At 34.3% G+C, this 17,687-nt stretch overlaps 1 protein-coding gene across 1 annotated transcript; it reads left to right on the top strand.

Annotated features, from left to right (window-relative positions):
- Positions 1 to 9,321: 9,321 nt before the first annotated feature.
- On the top strand, positions 9,322 to 17,614 carry LOC141671339 (DExH-box ATP-dependent RNA helicase DExH9). Its single transcript, XM_074477543.1, has 15 exons — positions 9,322 to 9,422; positions 9,756 to 10,048; positions 10,129 to 10,329; positions 10,835 to 11,053; positions 12,341 to 12,679; positions 13,215 to 13,319; positions 13,509 to 13,619; positions 13,892 to 14,142; positions 14,327 to 14,450; positions 14,556 to 14,835; positions 14,913 to 15,067; positions 15,479 to 15,628; positions 15,711 to 15,943; positions 16,065 to 16,329; positions 16,962 to 17,614. The coding sequence occupies exons 2-15, from the start codon at positions 9,782 to 9,784 to the stop codon at positions 17,238 to 17,240; spliced, it is 2,979 nt and encodes a 992-aa protein (XP_074333644.1). The 5' UTR covers positions 9,322 to 9,422; positions 9,756 to 9,781; the 3' UTR covers positions 17,241 to 17,614.
- The last annotated feature ends 73 nt before the right edge of the window (positions 17,615 to 17,687 follow it).

Raw genomic sequence — 17,687 nt, forward strand, 5'->3', positions numbered from 1 at the left:
ATCTTTCTATTGATTGCAGGAGGAGTAAGAAAATAAAAACGGCTATTCCTGAGTCTGATGTTGGGGGTAGATCAGTATTTTATAAACCACAAAATCCTTGTTTTCATTGTAGTAGTAGTTGGCATTCGATTTATACTTGTAGTTCTTATCATAAGCTGTATCACAACTATTATAAACCTTTGCCAAAATTTAATAAAGTTGCTTGTGTGCTTAATTCTTTTGGTTATACTAAATCTGCTTCTGACAAGACAAATTTTGACAAAGGAAAAACTGTCAGAAGTACTCCTGACACACAAAGGCTTAAGTTGTCCAAAAAGAGGGCCCAACAAGTGTGGGTCCTTAAAAATCCTTCTAATTAATTATTCTTCTGATTGTAGGGTAACAAGAAAAATACACTTGTCTTGGATAGTGGATGTTCAGGACACATGACTGGAAATAAATCCCTGATGTCAAAATTTGAGAGGAAGGATGGCCCAGATGTATCCTATGGAGATGAAAATATAGGACACACTATGGGATATGTCAACTTGATAATTGGAAAGGTAGCAATAGAAAATGTAGCTATGGTGGAAGGACTGAAGCATAATCTTCTCAGCATCAGTCAAATCACTGACGGAGGTTATCATGTGGTATTCTATGACTCACACTGTGAAGTTGTTCATAACAGGTCAAAGAAAATTATCTTGATAGGATACAGACATGGTAACATATATGAAGCAAGGCTACATGAAAGTCTTGAGAAGGAAGCTACTTGCCTTATCTCTAAGGCATCAGTAGATGAGAGCTGGAACTGGCACAAGAAGCTCTCACATCTCAACTTCAATTCAATCAATGAACTTGCCAAGAAGGAGCTGGTAAGAGGATTACCAAATATGCTATACTCATCTTATTTGCCAAGAAGGTCTTTGTGATGCTTGCCAAAAGTCCAAACAAAGAAGAGTATCTTTCAAAAGCAAAACAGAATTCTCTATTTCTGAGCCATATCACATGCTACACTTGGACCTCTTAGGACCAGTGAACATAATGTCCATCAACAAGAAAAGGTATACACTCGTAATTTTTGATAATTTCACTAGATATACTTGGGTTTATTTTCTACACAGAAAGGATGAAACTCCAGAAATTCTTCTGAATCACATAAGGCAAATTGAAAATGGTGATAAGAATCCAGTTACAGAAGTTCAAATTGCTTCTACTGCTCAACAACCTCAACATTCCAAGAAGACTGGTTCTTCAGGACAAATGAAGTCTACTGGTGCTCATAAAGCTAAACACAAGACTACTACTGATGCTCCTGAGGATGATGATGTTACAATCTCTAATTTAGCATATGTTAAAGGGTTATTCTTTCCTTACAGACATAAGAAAACAGGTGAAGAGATTATCTTATACTACAAAGATAAGAGGTTTGAGCAAAAGAATGCTAAGAGTGCTCCTGGGTCTATAACTGAAGAATTTCCTGATCTAACAGCTGAAGAAGCAGTTATGCAACAAAAGGAGTTAATGGCTCAAATTGAAGTTGAAGCTAACACTTCTAAAGGAAGAGAAAAAAGAGGTGGAAGATCTACAAGAGGTAGAGGAAGAGGAGGAAGAGGAAGGATCTCTAAACCAAGTCAAGTGACTGTATTTAATTCTACATTTCTGAATGTTCTATCCAGAGACGGTTATGTTCTTGTGCAAGGACATGAAGAAGCTGAAGAAGTTCAGAAGCTAGAAGAGTTGATTATTCAAAGGAAGAAAAGATCAGCCCCTGAAATTGATCAAGCTGATATAGCAAATCAGAATGTAACTATTGAAGCAGACACAAATCCTGAGGTAAAAGCAGATCCTGATGCTGTGAACCTGATAACTGATTTTGACACTGATGAAAGAAAATTGATCGAAGCATTAAATGAGTCAGCCCTTACTATAGTAGTCACTTCTCATATTTCAGAGGTTGATGAAAAAGAAAAGGTTGACAGAAGGAAAGCTGATCAAGCATGCAAAGATTATGTGCAGAGAGTTTTAAAATCAAAGAGAGAGCTATGACATAAAGTAAAAGGGAAGATTCATGATTTGTCTACAAGTTATGCTCCTCTCAGCAAGAAGGATAAAAGATGGAAAGACATTTATACATTTGATTATCCTAAAGGGTTCAAGCATGTTAAATTTGTGTCAGCAGGGTTAAGAGATTCTATTTCAGAACATGAAGATATTGATAAGTCCATCAAGAGATCTTCTTGGGTGGAATATAATGAAAAACTTAAACTTGTCAAATCTCAAACCAGAGGAGGAGTTGGTCATTCTGATATGGAGATTCTAAGATCTGGTCTGCTTGATACAAATACTCTGACTAAAAATCTTGGTAAAAAAGATTCTCCTTCACATCTTGAGAAAGTTGAAGCTGTGAAGATTGTTTAGAGAAAGATAAATGATAATGATGTCAGAGAAGAGATTCTGTACTTTTTTGAGGGATGGTAAAGTAAAGAGCTTTACATTGCAGTAACTCTTAATGAAGATTGTGACAGAATTGAAATACATTCACTGTCTTCTTAGAGTTGAGAACAGTGTCACCAGGAATTGGTCTTCTTTGATACTTGAAGTCATTAGAAGAAGAGTCATGACAAAAGATGATAAATACAATGGTGATTATGTTCCTGTGTATAGAACTTATACTGGTCAAGAAATGAAGATGGAAAAGGGAGATGTAGTTCTAAAAGTTTTTCTCAACAGTCCTCAGTTATCTTTAAGTCATGATCATGAAGATGTCGGTTTAAGCTTCATGTTGATTGGTGATCTTGAGATAAACAAAAGCTCAATTTCTAAATTAAGATTAGCAATCTATCAGCTTGGAGAAGACACTGAAGAGAATAAAGAGTTGAAGAAAAAGCTTGTTAAAGTCCTAAAGGACAAGGAGGAAGAAAGACTGAAAAACTTTCTAGAAATAACTATCAGTTATCTGAAGATACTGAAGTAAGCTTTACTCCTTGTGCATTTTGTAGTTGGTTTTGGCATCATTGAGAATGGAATTTATGCTTCATTATATTGAGCATAAATTGGGGGAGATTGTTACGTATTGATTCTCAATGATCAGAAGAAGCTCAGGATCTGGCTGTTCGGGTGTCATCAGTATTTGATGTGTCGTCAGGATTTGACACATCATCAACATTTGAATGTCGTCAGTATCTGGAGACAGTCAGCTTAGAAGATTTGTTATGTTCCTTGTATTGTGGAGTAAATATCTTTTACATCTGAGTTATAGGACTTTATCTATTCAGTTGAAGTTATGTATCAGTTTCAGTTAGCTTTTGATAATGTATATCTTAGATTGTTTAGTTGTAGCTGTGTAGTATATAAACACAGTTTAGATCATCACATAGTGTATCGATCTCGAGCATCATACGACCTAGAAGCTCTCAAGAACATCAGTATTTCTTGAGAGAGTTTTGTAACAGTTTTTAATCAGAAATATAAAAAGCTGTTATATTTTTTACTTATTCGAAACATTTATACAATTGTATCCAACCCCCCTTAAACAATTGTATCTTTACTGGGCAACAAACTCCCCTTCAATTCAAATGAGAATCACTCTCAAAGTGATCATCACACTGTCATCACCACAGTTCCAACTTTGAGTCAAACTGTGAACTCTATTGCAGGTGTACCATGCACCTCAACCACCATATAACCAAATACAAATCAACCATCTACCTCTACACAATAACCATCACAACTAATCTATCGATGGCCGTAGGACACTCAAACTCAACCAATTACCATGAATGATCTCCCTGTATATCAAATTGAAAGACTTTCCAGCATCACTCAACAACTACCTACCACAGACATGTCTAATCAAGACTATCAAGCACTTTTTTGTCTTATGAAGAGGATGTTGAAGATCAATAGACAGAGATTGCAGATGAAGCTGAACAAGATGATAATGTAGATGTCTGGTTGTCCAAGAACTTTAGCATTGAGATGGAAGAGGCTTTGGCTAGATTCGGAGAAGAGTGTATCACTATATTGAGTAGCAATGCCAAAGCACTCACTCCACAAGAGGTGTATGATGCCATAGTAGAAGTCTACAAAGCACAATTAAAAGCTTTTAACTTCATTGGAAAAACACCAGATTAGACTCTGGATGGTCATCAAGGGAAGATCAAGGAGATAATGGGGTAATGAATTTGTGCCAATTACAAATAGAGATCAAGAACAAATTTAGAAAATTTGCTGAAAAGATTTCCAGATTCAGTCTAACTGGGGTTGAGTCCAACATCAAGCTCTCAAAGGCTCAATTCTGGCCTTGCATGATGTTATCCAAAAACAAATCAAAAACACCAATGACACCAAGGTCAAATTGGATCAACTTCATAAGGCTAGATATGAGCCTTCAGCCTTGATAATGGAAGAAATTAAAAGGGCGGTGCAGAACACTTTTGGCACAACCACCTCAACAATATCTGCAAATACACCTTCCACCTCTTCATATCACTAAATTCAAGCTCTCCGATCTCAAGTAACTGAACTTCAAGCATCCAATACATCCTTGATTTCTCAAGTCAGTCATCTTACAGCTCTTGTCCACAGCCAAAAAAATGACATCAAATCCCTGATAGACTCCCAAAATTACTTCCAAATATAGACAAGTGTGTCATTGGGAGCTATCATGGGGGCACTTAAAGTTCCTATCTAAGAAACACCACAGATCCCCATAACCTTAACTTTCGTGCTACCAAGCCTAAGGGAGAGATGGAGTCCAAGCTAAAATATATAAGTCAAAGTAAAGATGATGGTATGGAGGAGAGACCCAAGATGGCAGCTAAAGGTCCTTGCTGTGACAAGGAGTTTAGTGAATTTCTAGAGGGCCTGAGAGTCTCAGTGAATTTCAACCATCATACTTACAAGAGGGTTGTCAACAACAATGTGAATTTCTTGAGAGTGATACTAGTCACTAATGCTAAGGGAGAAGAGAGTAGTAGTCAATATCAATGATTCTGGAGTTGATTGATGCATGCAGGTCTCACCAGCATTTCTTAAATCTAGGAGAGCATCAAAACTAGACATCTTTATCAACAAAGTCAAAGTGATGATCTAGGAGTATACTTAATTGCTAAGGGAACTCAAATCATGCCAAGAAGGAGCACATCCTGAGGCATATCTTAAACCCAGGAAGGGAGTGGCCTATATCTGTTCTACTACCAAAAAATGCAGATGCTTTCTAATCCCAAAGCTTTGTGTCATGAAGAATAAGAAGATAATGATGGTGATTGAGACTGAGTTGAAGACTAAGAAGAATAAGACTGTTGAGGCTCTTAAGATGATTAATACCTTTAGGAGATACTTGAGAAATGTTGATGATATGCTGTCAAAGATTAATATAAATGTTAAAGATGATGACAAGGATGATGATGAGTAAAATAAAACTGAACACAAATCTTTTGGCTCAAATCCAAGTCAATCTAGCAAGAGCAGTAGTAGTCAGAAAGATGCTACAAACAAGAAGGATGGGAAGAAAGGGAAAGATGGAGACAGAAAGAAGAAGAGTGGAGGAGATGGGAAAGACTGTAAGAAAACACCTCTAAGCCATAAATATAAAACTCTGCAAATCTTAACCCAAAATCCTAACCAAACAAAAACTCAAACCATCCAAACCTCCAACCCTAAATACCTATATCTATCTCAGACAACCAAACCTTCTTGAAGAAAATGACTAAACCTCCATCATTCAAACCATCACCCAAAACACACTTCAAGTCTACTGGAAGAAAATCAAAGAAAACAAGTTGAATTGAGTGCACTATGGAACTGCTTTAATCAAGAAGATTTTTTACCAATTTCAGAAGAAATATTAGAAGATGACTATAACAATCAACTAGCTGAAGAAATAATCGAAGTCCGTGTGGAAACTCTGAGAGAGGTGAAATTTTACTTCAAAGATGGCACATTCAACTTGTTCAAAAAAGAAGTAATTAAAAATTACTCAACAGTAGAACTTGAAAGAGTGATTAGTCTGATGACTGGTACGGATACTTTTACAAAAATGATGAAGGTTGAGCTGACTAGAAGATTGAGAGAAAGAGATGAAAGAAATGCAAGGGAGAAGACTGTGAGGGAAACAAATGTTATAAAAAAGGCTAAGGAGCTGGAGATTTTTGAGAAAAGATCAAATGAGCTGAAAGATAGAGAATTGAGTAGAGTTTCTCCAGATGGTGTATTTCTGAATATCAAGACTCACATATTTTCAAGGTATAGAGTCAAGTATCTTGATAGTTACTCAGTGAATGAATGGTTAAAGCTTGTGAAAGCACTCAGAGGCACTGAGATCATTAAATAATTAGAGTGTCCTGTTAGACACAAGGAGTTAATTAGATCTCGGCTTGGTTATGAAGATTTTAGCTAATTCTATAAACACAAATCTTTTTCTAACTGTTAAGTGACATTCATGTATAAAAGTCTGTATCTTTGTATTTCTGTTTGTCTTTCAAATTTTAACTTGAGATTAGTCTTGTTATCAGGCATGAATTTGTGACAAGTAATCTTCTCATAAATTGGGGGAGATTGTTGTGCAAGACATGCCTTTACATAACAAGACTAAGTCACTTTGACAATCCCAAGATTTAGTTGACTTGTAATTTTATATATTCTATAATGATGTTTCTCGAGTCTGTAAAATTGTTAAGTGAACTATACTGGAGTATTTTTAGTAAACAACTAACCAACTAGGAATAAATGTCTGGAAGAAGATTAAACCTGATCATGCCTCAGAATGAAGATAAACTGCTTGGTGAAGAATAATGTTGTGGGCTGAAAATGTTCTAAGTCAAATGTCAAGAAGTCAGAGATCAAGCTATATCGAGAAGTTTATCGAGAAGTCAGATAAGCTTGTAGAGAAGTCATCATACTTGTAGAGATGTCACTCTACCTGTAGATAAGTCAAAAATATATCTAGAGAAGTGGAGATACCGACAAGTCAGCAGTATATGTAGAGAAGAGGAGATATAGATAAGTCAAAACTGCATGTAAAAAAGTGAAGATATCGATAAGTCAAAACTGCATGTAGAGAACTGGAGATATCGACAAGTCAAACTGTATGTAGAGAACTGGAGATATCGATAAGTCATACTGCATATAGAGAACTAAAGATATCGACAAGTCATAACTCTTGTAGAAAAGTTGAGATTTCGATAAGTCATTCTACATATCGATATGAGACATCTCTATACAGTAATGAAGATCTCGATAACAACTCAAATTACAGAATGAAACCAACTTGAAGATTCAAGATTATCAGTTAATAAACCGTTTTATCACTTAAATGGAAAGTCTACAAATGCAGCTTGATGAGTGCAAGATCAAAGGTCAAGATGAACTGGACAAAAGAGGGCCAAAGAGCTATAATATTATATGGAGATTTGTTGCACTTAAAATGGATATAGACAAAAAGACTCTAGAAAATATGTTAGTCCATTTTAGTGAAAGTTATGTAAACTGTGCATAAATCTTGTATTCTTTCAAAAGAAGTAACTGAGTTCTTATTATTCTAAAATATAGATTTATAACACAACTAATTTGATTTTAATATAAATCAAGTTAGTTTTGATAATTGTGTTTCTGTATTTACAATCATTTGATTATCACTACAACTATTTAGGGGGCGTTTGGTACGAGGTATTCAACAAAAGGAAAGGGAAAGAATTAGACTCATTCCCTTTGTTGATGTTTGTTTAGTAAAAAGAATCATTCACTTTCCCCTTTTTTAGTGATAGGTTAACCTCAAATTCCTCAAACTCCATTACCCACCTCCCACCAGGTATTTGAACTCCCTTTCCCCCTTTTGGTTTTCTTATTTCAATTATAATTTAAATCTTGGACCCAAAAAATAGATCAGTATGTAAAATTAATTTAAAAATTTAAAAATGATTTATAATTTAGTTTTTACAAATTAAAAATAATTTTTATATAAATTTATATGTTAATTTATTAAAAAATTAATGGTTCTATTAAATAATTAAATAAGTTGGTTTATTATAATGCTAATATATTATATTGTTGTAATATAAATATATTTGACTATATTGAGATTGATTAATATTAAAAAATCAAAAATAAATATAATCATGTAAATTTTCATTCCGTTTCCAGATTTGAACCAAACACGTACAACAATATTGGGTAATTTCTTTCCTTTCTCCTCTTTTCCCTTTCCCAATTCCATTCCGTTTCCCTCACATGAACCAAACGTCCCCTTAGTCTATAAAGTTCAAGTAGCCAAACACTCCTGTCTTGATCATCTTGAAAATACTCAAACATAAATTTTAAGTAAGAAAAATCAAGAAAACACATTTACCATTGTGTGCACTTCATATCTAACACACACATATCAAATTATTATTTAAAAATAATTTAATTAAATTATACTTTTAATTCCCAACTGATTTTTATATTTTTATTGCAAAATTATCATATACATAATTCTTAAGCATGACTACTAAAAGAATAATAAAAAATTGAAATATGATAAACTCAAAAATTTGAGTAAGTTCGGCACGAAGTACAAAAAAATCTAAAGATTGTTTTCCATGTAATAAACTAGTATAATATGACTTCTAACATAAATTTGTGTATTATACATTATTTCAGTCTCTTTAAGAATGATCGAACTCTGGAACGAAATTCTATACCTTTAAAGTAATATTAATACTTTTTTGTTTGTGAATAATAAAAATTGGATTTGAGTTTTCAAGTTATTTGAAAAACTTGATACATATTTTTTGTAAAAATTTAACGTGATCAGAATTAAAAGTATTAAACACGTGTAGCACTAAAGTACAATACATAGCAGGGGATATATTATAATAGTGTTTTATATTGATTTCGGTTTATTGATTATAAATATTATATAATATAGTAAATCTCCCGTCTTACATATATTTCACGTACTCAGAAATTTATTTATATATTTTTCGGTTTCTCATGTTCTTCTAATATAAGTGCCTAAAACTCATGTATAATATATTTATAAAAAAAATTTAAAGTCAGTTGGGCTTTTTTAAAAGTATAATTTAGTTAAGTTATTTTTAAACAATAATTTAGTTAATAAAATGTCAATATATATAAAAGAATCATTTTATTCAAAAAATTAAAATTTGAGTCATTAAAGTGTAAAAATAAAAATTTAAAATTTAATTATTAACATCCATTATTTTTTTAACGAAATCCATTAATCTATTAAAAAAATAATAATTTAGTACATAAAATGTCAATAATTATAAAAAAAATATTTTTTATGCAAAATAATAATAGTTAAAAATTCCAACCGCAATTAAGTCTTTGTTTTATTTTTATGTTTTAATTTCTTCACACTGGGGCAGAAAGAGTAAACAGAAAATCCTAATTTTGTTCTCTCCTTTTCCTCTCCCGCCGCAAACTCTCGCTACTGGGTAATTTCTTCTTCCTCAGCTATATCATCATATACACGTATACAACTGTGTCTCTATATACAAAACTAAAATTTATATCTGGGTTATTAAAAAAAAGAAGGCTTTTCATTAGTTTACTGTATAATTTCTTTAGTGTTGCACTTAAACCCTAATTAAAATTCAAGATACTTTATTTCACATGTTTTGTGTAATGGATTTGTCATAAATAATGTTTTAAATAAAGGGTTTGTTATATATGTGTGTTTATGTTGTGATTGTTAGTAGTTTAGCTTAAGTTGTTTAAGTGAAATTGGTGGTTATTTGCAAGCTATTGACTGTTTGTTTTTTGTTTAGTTTTCGGGTTTTTAGTTGGAGTTGTAATGGGGTCCACTAAGAGGAAATCTTTGGAAGACCCGATAGAGGAATCTGGACCTTTGTTAAAGCAACAGAAAGAAAATGGTTTTACGGGTGTTGATGAGCCTGTGGCGTGCTTGCACGATGTGTCATATCCTGAGGGGTTTGTTCGTTGTAGTTCGGATACGTTTTTGGCTCAAGAAGAGTCGAAACCTGCAAAGGAGTTTCCTTTTACGCTTGATCCGTTTCAGTCGGAGGCTATCAAATGCCTTAATATTGGTGAATCTGTCATGGTATGTTTCTTATTTGGATAAAGTAAACGTTTGTGGTCGAAGCTTTGGAGTTTGATGGTAATTGAGTTGGATTTTTTTAGGTATCTGCTCACACGTCGGCAGGGAAAACTGTAGTAGCTTTATACGCTATTGCTATGTCATTAAAGAATAAGCAGCGTGTAATATACACATCTCCAATTAAAGCACTTAGCAATCAGAAGTACAGAGAATTCAAAGAAGAATTTTCTGATGTTGGTTTGATGACGGGAGATGTTACAATTGAGCCCAATGCTTCTTGTTTGGTGGGTATTCTTAAAGCTAATGTGATTTTGCTTTTTGTCAGTTTTTTAGAGCATATGCATAAATACAAAAAAATATATAATAACCATTAGACGGATTGATGGAGTTTGGCAATGCAGCATTACTTTATCGGTCCATCAAATCAATAAAATTGAAGTCCATCAATCTGTTAGACACTCCATCAAGTATTAATGGAATTGGTGACGGATTGATGGCCGTGAATTTGATTGGCAGACCAATAAATAATTGATGTATCGATAAAAGTCCATCAATTTGTTGATTCGTTGGACGAATTTACTATTTTGATTTGGAACGCTGCATGTATTTTTCACTCCAAGTTAATTGATGAATTAATGGATTGATTGAGTTTGATGGGCGGCGATGCTCTTAGGCATAAGATTTCGGTGGCCAGTAAGAAGTTTGCCTGGTTATCAGGATTTACTTTTATAGGACTAAACTTTCTATATATCTTTTGCAAATGGCTGAGTTCTTATATTTTGTTTGTAGGTTATGACAACAGAAATTTGGCGCAGTATGCAGTACAATGGATCAGAGGTTGTAAAAGAGGTAGCATGGGTTATATTTGATGAGGTACATTACATGCGTGATAGAGAAAGAGGTGTCGTTTGGGAAGAGAGTATTGTTTTGGCACCAAAAAATTCTCGATTCGTTTTCCTATCAGCCACAGTACCCAATGCAAAGGAATTTGCCGATTGGGTTGCAAAGGTGATATATTCTTTTCTTATCTTTAATAATTTTTGCTGGCGAGGGGAAATATTCATACTGGACGAACCCAGTAAAATGCATATAGGATCAGAAATGTGGTCAGTATCATGAAGAATAATGAGATACCATCTATGCCGTAACAGCAGTGTTATCGGAAGCACTAAGCGCACGGAAGCGCAAACCCTTCCTGGAGCCTAGGCGCGAAGCGCACGCTTCTTCGAAGCTAGGCGCACATTTAACAAAAATTCTAAAATATATTATTTAGGATTATACATATAATAGTTTAGGTTTTTAACATAATTTATACTGCATAATATATTAATTCACACTTCTAAAGCAAAAATAACATAATTAATACTACACAAAATATTAAATTAGAGTTCTTGATCAAAACAATTCCTAAATTTTCCTATCAAGATTCAAATTTTAAGGTTTATGGCTAAGTTCCAGGCTCCCAGATTTCATTCTTCATCTTCTTCAAAATCATCCTTTTCCTCCCAATCATTTTCTTCAAGTGTGAAAGTGGTCCCCTCAAATTCAAACTTTTTAATTGTGTCGGGCTTTAATTTTTCATCAAGAAAATGTAGTCTTTTATCTGTAAACGATACGAAATTCCTGTTTCGGGTACCTTTTGTGTATTATTGAACAATTACAATGACATTGCTTCCATAGCAGGATATGGATTCATGAAAGTAATTCTCCTGCTTTGGTAGCCAATTGAGTTGTGAGTTTGGATATGCTTAATAAGTTTTATTTTTGTTTTGGGCTATATATGTTTGGCCTTAACTGTGTCCAGTAAAAAAACTATTTTTTGGCAAAGCTTTAATCAAGCATGCTTTTTTAGCGCTTCATGCTTTTCTGCGCTTCGCGCTTTGAAGGTCTTAGCGCGCGCTTGTTTAAAGTCGCTGCGCTTCACACATATATAGGCGCTAGGCGCGCTTTTCACAACACTGCATAACAGAAATGATGTTTTATAAGGAAGCCTTAAAGGGTTTATTAATGAATTGAATTTTGTATATTAAAGTTAACACGTTATATTAGAAACTTAAAATTACCAATATACGGCGAGGTCTGTTCTGTTTAATTTTTTAATTTCTCTTCATAGTGGAGTGTTAGCCTCTGACCACCTATCCATGGTCCATCATCTGTAAAATTTAAACATGGTTGTAGTTTTTGGGTGTGTCATAACATTTGGCGAAGTGTTGCATAACCTTTTAATCATAAAAAAGAGTGTACATTGTCATTTATTGCTTACCATCATGATCTTAATATACTTCCATAGTGCAGGTACACCAGCAACCATGTCATATTGTTTACACTGATTATCGGCCAACTCCTCTTCAACATTATATTTTCCCTTCTGGAGGAGATGGTCTATACTTGGTAGTGGATGAGAAGGGAAAATTTCGTGAGGATAGCTTTCAGAAGGGTTTGAACGCTCTTGTTTCGTCTAGTGAAGGTTCTAGGAAAAACGAGGCTGGAAAATGGCATAAGGGTGTGGTGGCTGGCAGAGCAGGTGAAGACAGTGACATATTCAAGATGGTCAAGATGATTATTCAGCGTCAATATGATCCAGTGATAGTTTTTAGTTTCAGCAAAAGAGAGTGTGAATTCCTTGCCATGCAGGTACGACTTGCTTGATGAATAATACTTATAGTTTATGGAAAACAATGTTATTCAAGCTACTTGTGAGTTGTGGCAAGTTTACTCTTAGGCCATCCATATATTAATATGATCACTATGTTGGTTACATAATGTTATTATTGTTGATGTCGTTCAGGACTTTCAGTTGAGATGTATTATCATGATTTTATGAAATCTTTGTTTTTTCATTATTCTTCATCAACTAATGATACAGTGTTAATAAGCAAGTTGACAAGTATGGGCTAAGTAGCTGAAACTGTTCATATAACAAGCCTCGCTCCCCCATCTTAATTTATAATGTCAGCGCTTATTAGATATATTTATCAAAATGTTTTATGTTCCTCCATTTTATTAAACATTTTTTTGTAGTAAGACTTTAATGGTATTAAGTTGGGCTAGCTCTTGTATTGTTGTTACTTGAACTAGAATCTACAGAACGAAGTATCTATGATTTTATTTTATTTAAAAATGTGTTGTATTTGCCGGTGCACGTGCTAATATACCTTTTTGTGTCTAGATGGCGAAATTGGATTTGAATGGTGATGATGAGAAGGTGAACATAGAAACTATATTCTGGAGTGCTATGGACATGTTATCAGATGATGACAAAAAACTACCTCAGGCAAGATACCTTTTAATTTTGTATTTATTTAGACGTTAGTAAATAATATGCAATGAGGATCCACACACACATAAAATAAAGCAGTGTCATTGTTCTCTCAAGATTCCTTGTTTGCCCGCGCTTGTGTATATATGTGTTGGTAATCCATCGAATAAATTTTCTATTTCAAATCATTCTGTGACAATTCAGGTCTCAAATATGCTACCCATCTTAAAGCGTGGAATAGGTGTGCATCATTCTGGTTTGCTTCCTATCCTGAAAGAAGTGATTGAGATACTATTTCAAGAAGGACTCATTAAGGTTAGGAGGAGTTATTTACAAATTTCGTTTGCAATTTATTCTTTGTCTTGACATTGGGAAGTACAGCATTTCAATTTATTCGTGTCTGCTGGCCGTCTCTTTAGATACTATTGTTTATTCCTATTATGAGTCTATTTTTTTTACTCTAGAAAATACAATGCCTGTATAAGGCAGAATTATTCTGTTCAGTATTTTTTAAAATTCTGTTTGAAGTAACCATTCTTGCAATTGTCTAAAAGTTCTGGAATGTAGTGTTGACCTTTTTTCTTTAGTGTTTGTTCGCCACAGAGACTTTCAGCATAGGATTGAACATGCCTGCAAAGACTGTGGTCTTCTCAAATGTCCGCAAATTTGATGGTGATAAATTTAGATGGATTACCAGTGGAGAGTATATACAGATGAGTGGCCGAGCTGGTCGTAGAGGAATTGATGAGCGTGGGGTTTGTATTCTTATGGTCGATGAGAAGCTGGAACCATCTACTGCTAAGATGATGCTTAAAGGAAGTGCTGATTGTTTAAACAGGCATGTGACTAACTTGGTGGAATGTGAGATGTGCAGTATCCTACATACTTTGTGGACACACATATGTGTGTGTTTGCAATGTTTTTATGCATCACAAAAGACTATCATGCATTGTGCAGTTCAATCAACATTTCCTCTTCAATAATTGTGATCTTACTAAGCTACTACAACATGCTAAATGCAGTGCCTTTCATTTAAGCTACAATATGCTGCTGAATCAAATATTACATGAAGATAGTAATCCTGAAAATCTACTTCGTAACTCATTCTATCAATTTCAAGCTGACCGGGCTATTCCTGATCTCGAGGTCAGTTGGCACTAACCTGCTTTGTTTGTTCATAGCTCTACTCTTTTCTACTGCTCCGTGGTTATCACTCTATTTTCTTAAGTTATTGAATGCCCGTGTTTTCAGAAACAAGCAAAGGAGCTTAAGGAGGAGAGGGATTCAATGATAATCGAAGAGGAGGATAGCTTAGACAATTATTACTCTCTGCTTCAGCAATACAAAAGCTTGAAGAAAGATGTTCGTGATATTATCTGTGCTCCGAGGTACTGTTTACCTTTCTTGCAGCCTGGAAGGCTTGTTTGCGTTCATTGCTCAGGTACTGAGAACTCCCCAGCTTTCTCAACTGATGACCTGACTACATGGGGAGTAATAATCAATTTTGAAAGAGTGAAAGGACTTTCTGAAGGTGAGAATCACCAGTACGACTTATCCAAAATTTGTCAGAATTTTATATGCCTGATGAAATAAATCTTCATGACGCAGATGATGCAAATAAAAAACCAGAAGATGCAGATTATACCGTAGACATTCTTACAAGATGTGTAGTAGCCAAAGATGAAGTTTCAAAGAAGATAATGAAGATAATTCCATTAAAAGAGTCTGGAGAACCTGTTGTAGTTTCAGTTCCTCTATCTCAAGTGAGTCTCTCATTCACTTTTCATCTGCTTAGTGGTTTGTTCTCCCTTGCTAATGTATTTTATAATTTTTAACTCTAGAATAACTTGAAACGTTGTAGACTGACAAAAGAGAGAATTTATATGAATAGAGTTTGTTATATTAACACTACTGTATCCAAAACAATCTCTCTTTGGTGTTATCACTATCGGATTTTCTTAAATAGTTTTTACTCGGGCTTATCTAAATGATGAACAAGTATGAAATATGTTTCTTGCGAATGCATAAAAAAATCTAGGTGGAATAGCCGCATTAGACCTCCTACAGAGTAACAGTCATATCTGCTGGTAAATAACTCCCTTTAGAAATTATTATTTCGCTTCAGTTTTAATATAATATCAAAAAACTTATTGTTTAAAAATATTTTCATACAGATCTACAGCTTGAGCAGTGTTCGACTTGTAATTGCAAAGGATCTTATACCATTGCAAAATCGAGAAAACACATTAAAGAAGGTTTCCGAGGTGTTATCTAGGTTTTCCAAAGAGGGAATGCCTCTCTTGGATCCTGAAGAAGACATGAAGGTTTTTTCCATTTTTTCATATTATTGCTCACGATAGTTGCTTGTGTTTTATTTCTGTGACATTAATTATCTACACTCTTCAGGTGCAAAGTAGCTCGTACAGAAAATCAGTTCGTAGAATAGAGGCATTGGAAAACTTGTTTGAGAAGCATCAAATTGCAAAGTCTCCACTTATTGAGCAGAAACTTAAAGTATTACACCAAAAGAAAGAGCTGACAACCAGAATTAAACAGTTAAAGCGAGCAGTGCGTAATTCCTCAGTATTGGCTTTTAAAGATGAACTTAAAGCAAGAAAAAGGGTTCTCCGTAGACTTGGGTAAAAGCCTATCTGACGTCCTTGTTCTTTTCCCATTTTAAACACCCCCTCCCCCTCAAGGTATTCTGTTTTCAATTAGTTTGATATGATTAAACATTGAAGGTCATACGATGTTTTGCAGATATGTCACAGGTGATGATGTTGTAGACATGAAAGGAAAGGTTGCTTGTAATATCAGTAGTGCTGATGAGTTGACTTTGACAGAGCTCATGTTTAATGGGGTTCTGAAGGACCTAAAGGTAGAAGAGATGATTTCCCTTCTCTCTTGTTTTGTGTGGCAAGAAAAGCTCAAGGATGCTCCAAAGCCCAGGGATGAACTTCAGTTACTCTTTACTCAGTTACAGGATACGGCTCAAAGGGTTGCCAAAGTTCAATATGAGTGCAAGGTAGCATTGCCTTCTATATTTTGTCTGAAAATTTGAACGTCCTGCAACATGTATGTTTGTTGTCAGTTACCGAATAGCATAAACACTTAGTTTGATTTAAACTTGCAACCAAACTTAATGGGGCTCTGAGTTTACTGATATAAGAATCTGTATTGTCAAATGTTTGCCCATTAATAATTTTGGGATAAAAAGGGTAGACATCTCTTTAAAGTCAAATAGAATGTAGGAAAATCAGAAGCATATTTCAGCATTGATGAAATCGAGACCTTCTGCGTCAGAAAGCAAAAATTGTTATTATTCGAAAGCCTTAACCTTTTTAGCATCTTGATAATCTTTTCTTTTTGAGCTGTCAGACCAACTTAATGTTCTTAAACTGTTAATCATATGTACAAATGACAAATGTCAAGAAACAAGCATGATTCATCACGTGATGCATATTCCTAGTGTTTGTCATTTCCTAGTTCTGGTTACTCATTACTGGTTCATGTTGACATGACTGACTGTATAATCTGAATAATCCTATCTTTGAAATTTTTCCAGTAAACATCTGATAAAGTGCGTATACAAACCGTTACACATTTTTATATTTGCATTATTCTGATTAAGTGCCCCTAAATGCTCTCTTTAAACAGGTTCAAATTGATGTAGAAAACTTTGCAAATTCATTTCGGCCTGATATCATGGAAGCAGTGTATGCTTGGGCAAGAGGTTCAAAATTTTATGAGATAATGGAAATCTCCCAGGTTTTTGAAGGCAGTTTAATCAGGGCTATTAGAAGATTGGAGGAAGTCCTTCAGCAGTTAATACTAGCTGCAAAGTCCATAGGGGAAACCGAGCTTGAAAAAAAATTTGAAGATGCTGTTTGTAAAATTAAAAGGGATATAGTTTTCGCAGCATCCCTGTACTTGTAGTTTTGAACTCATATACAGTATGTTCGTTTTCTCTTCTTGATATCACCAGAAAGATTGATATTTGAAGATGTCGAAGCAACTCAAGCTATTCTGCTGCATTTAAGGGAACCAATGCTGAAGACTGATGGGATAAAAAACTGATCAGTTGAAAAGCCTGCATAGCTGCAAGGGTCTTTTGAGAATTGTCAATATACACGGCAGTCAGTCAACTGAAAAATGGTCTCCATAGCAGGAGGGTCATTGTAACAATCTTGTCTCTTGATATTCAATAGGTCATTCACAGAGTCATTAATTTTTACTTGATATAGAGAATCATTATTCCTAATGTACCTTGAAGTCTTGCCATTTATTAAGTAGTCCCTCATTTTCTGAAACTGATAGATATGTCTGTGTCACTCTACTTTCCTTTCATGTTAGTTCACTAGTTTTATGCTTTTTCAGCTGCAG

This window comes from Apium graveolens, chromosome 7, assembly GCF_009905375.1.
Source record: "Apium graveolens cultivar Ventura chromosome 7, ASM990537v1, whole genome shotgun sequence".
Lineage (NCBI taxonomy): Eukaryota > Viridiplantae > Streptophyta > Magnoliopsida > Apiales > Apiaceae > Apium > Apium graveolens.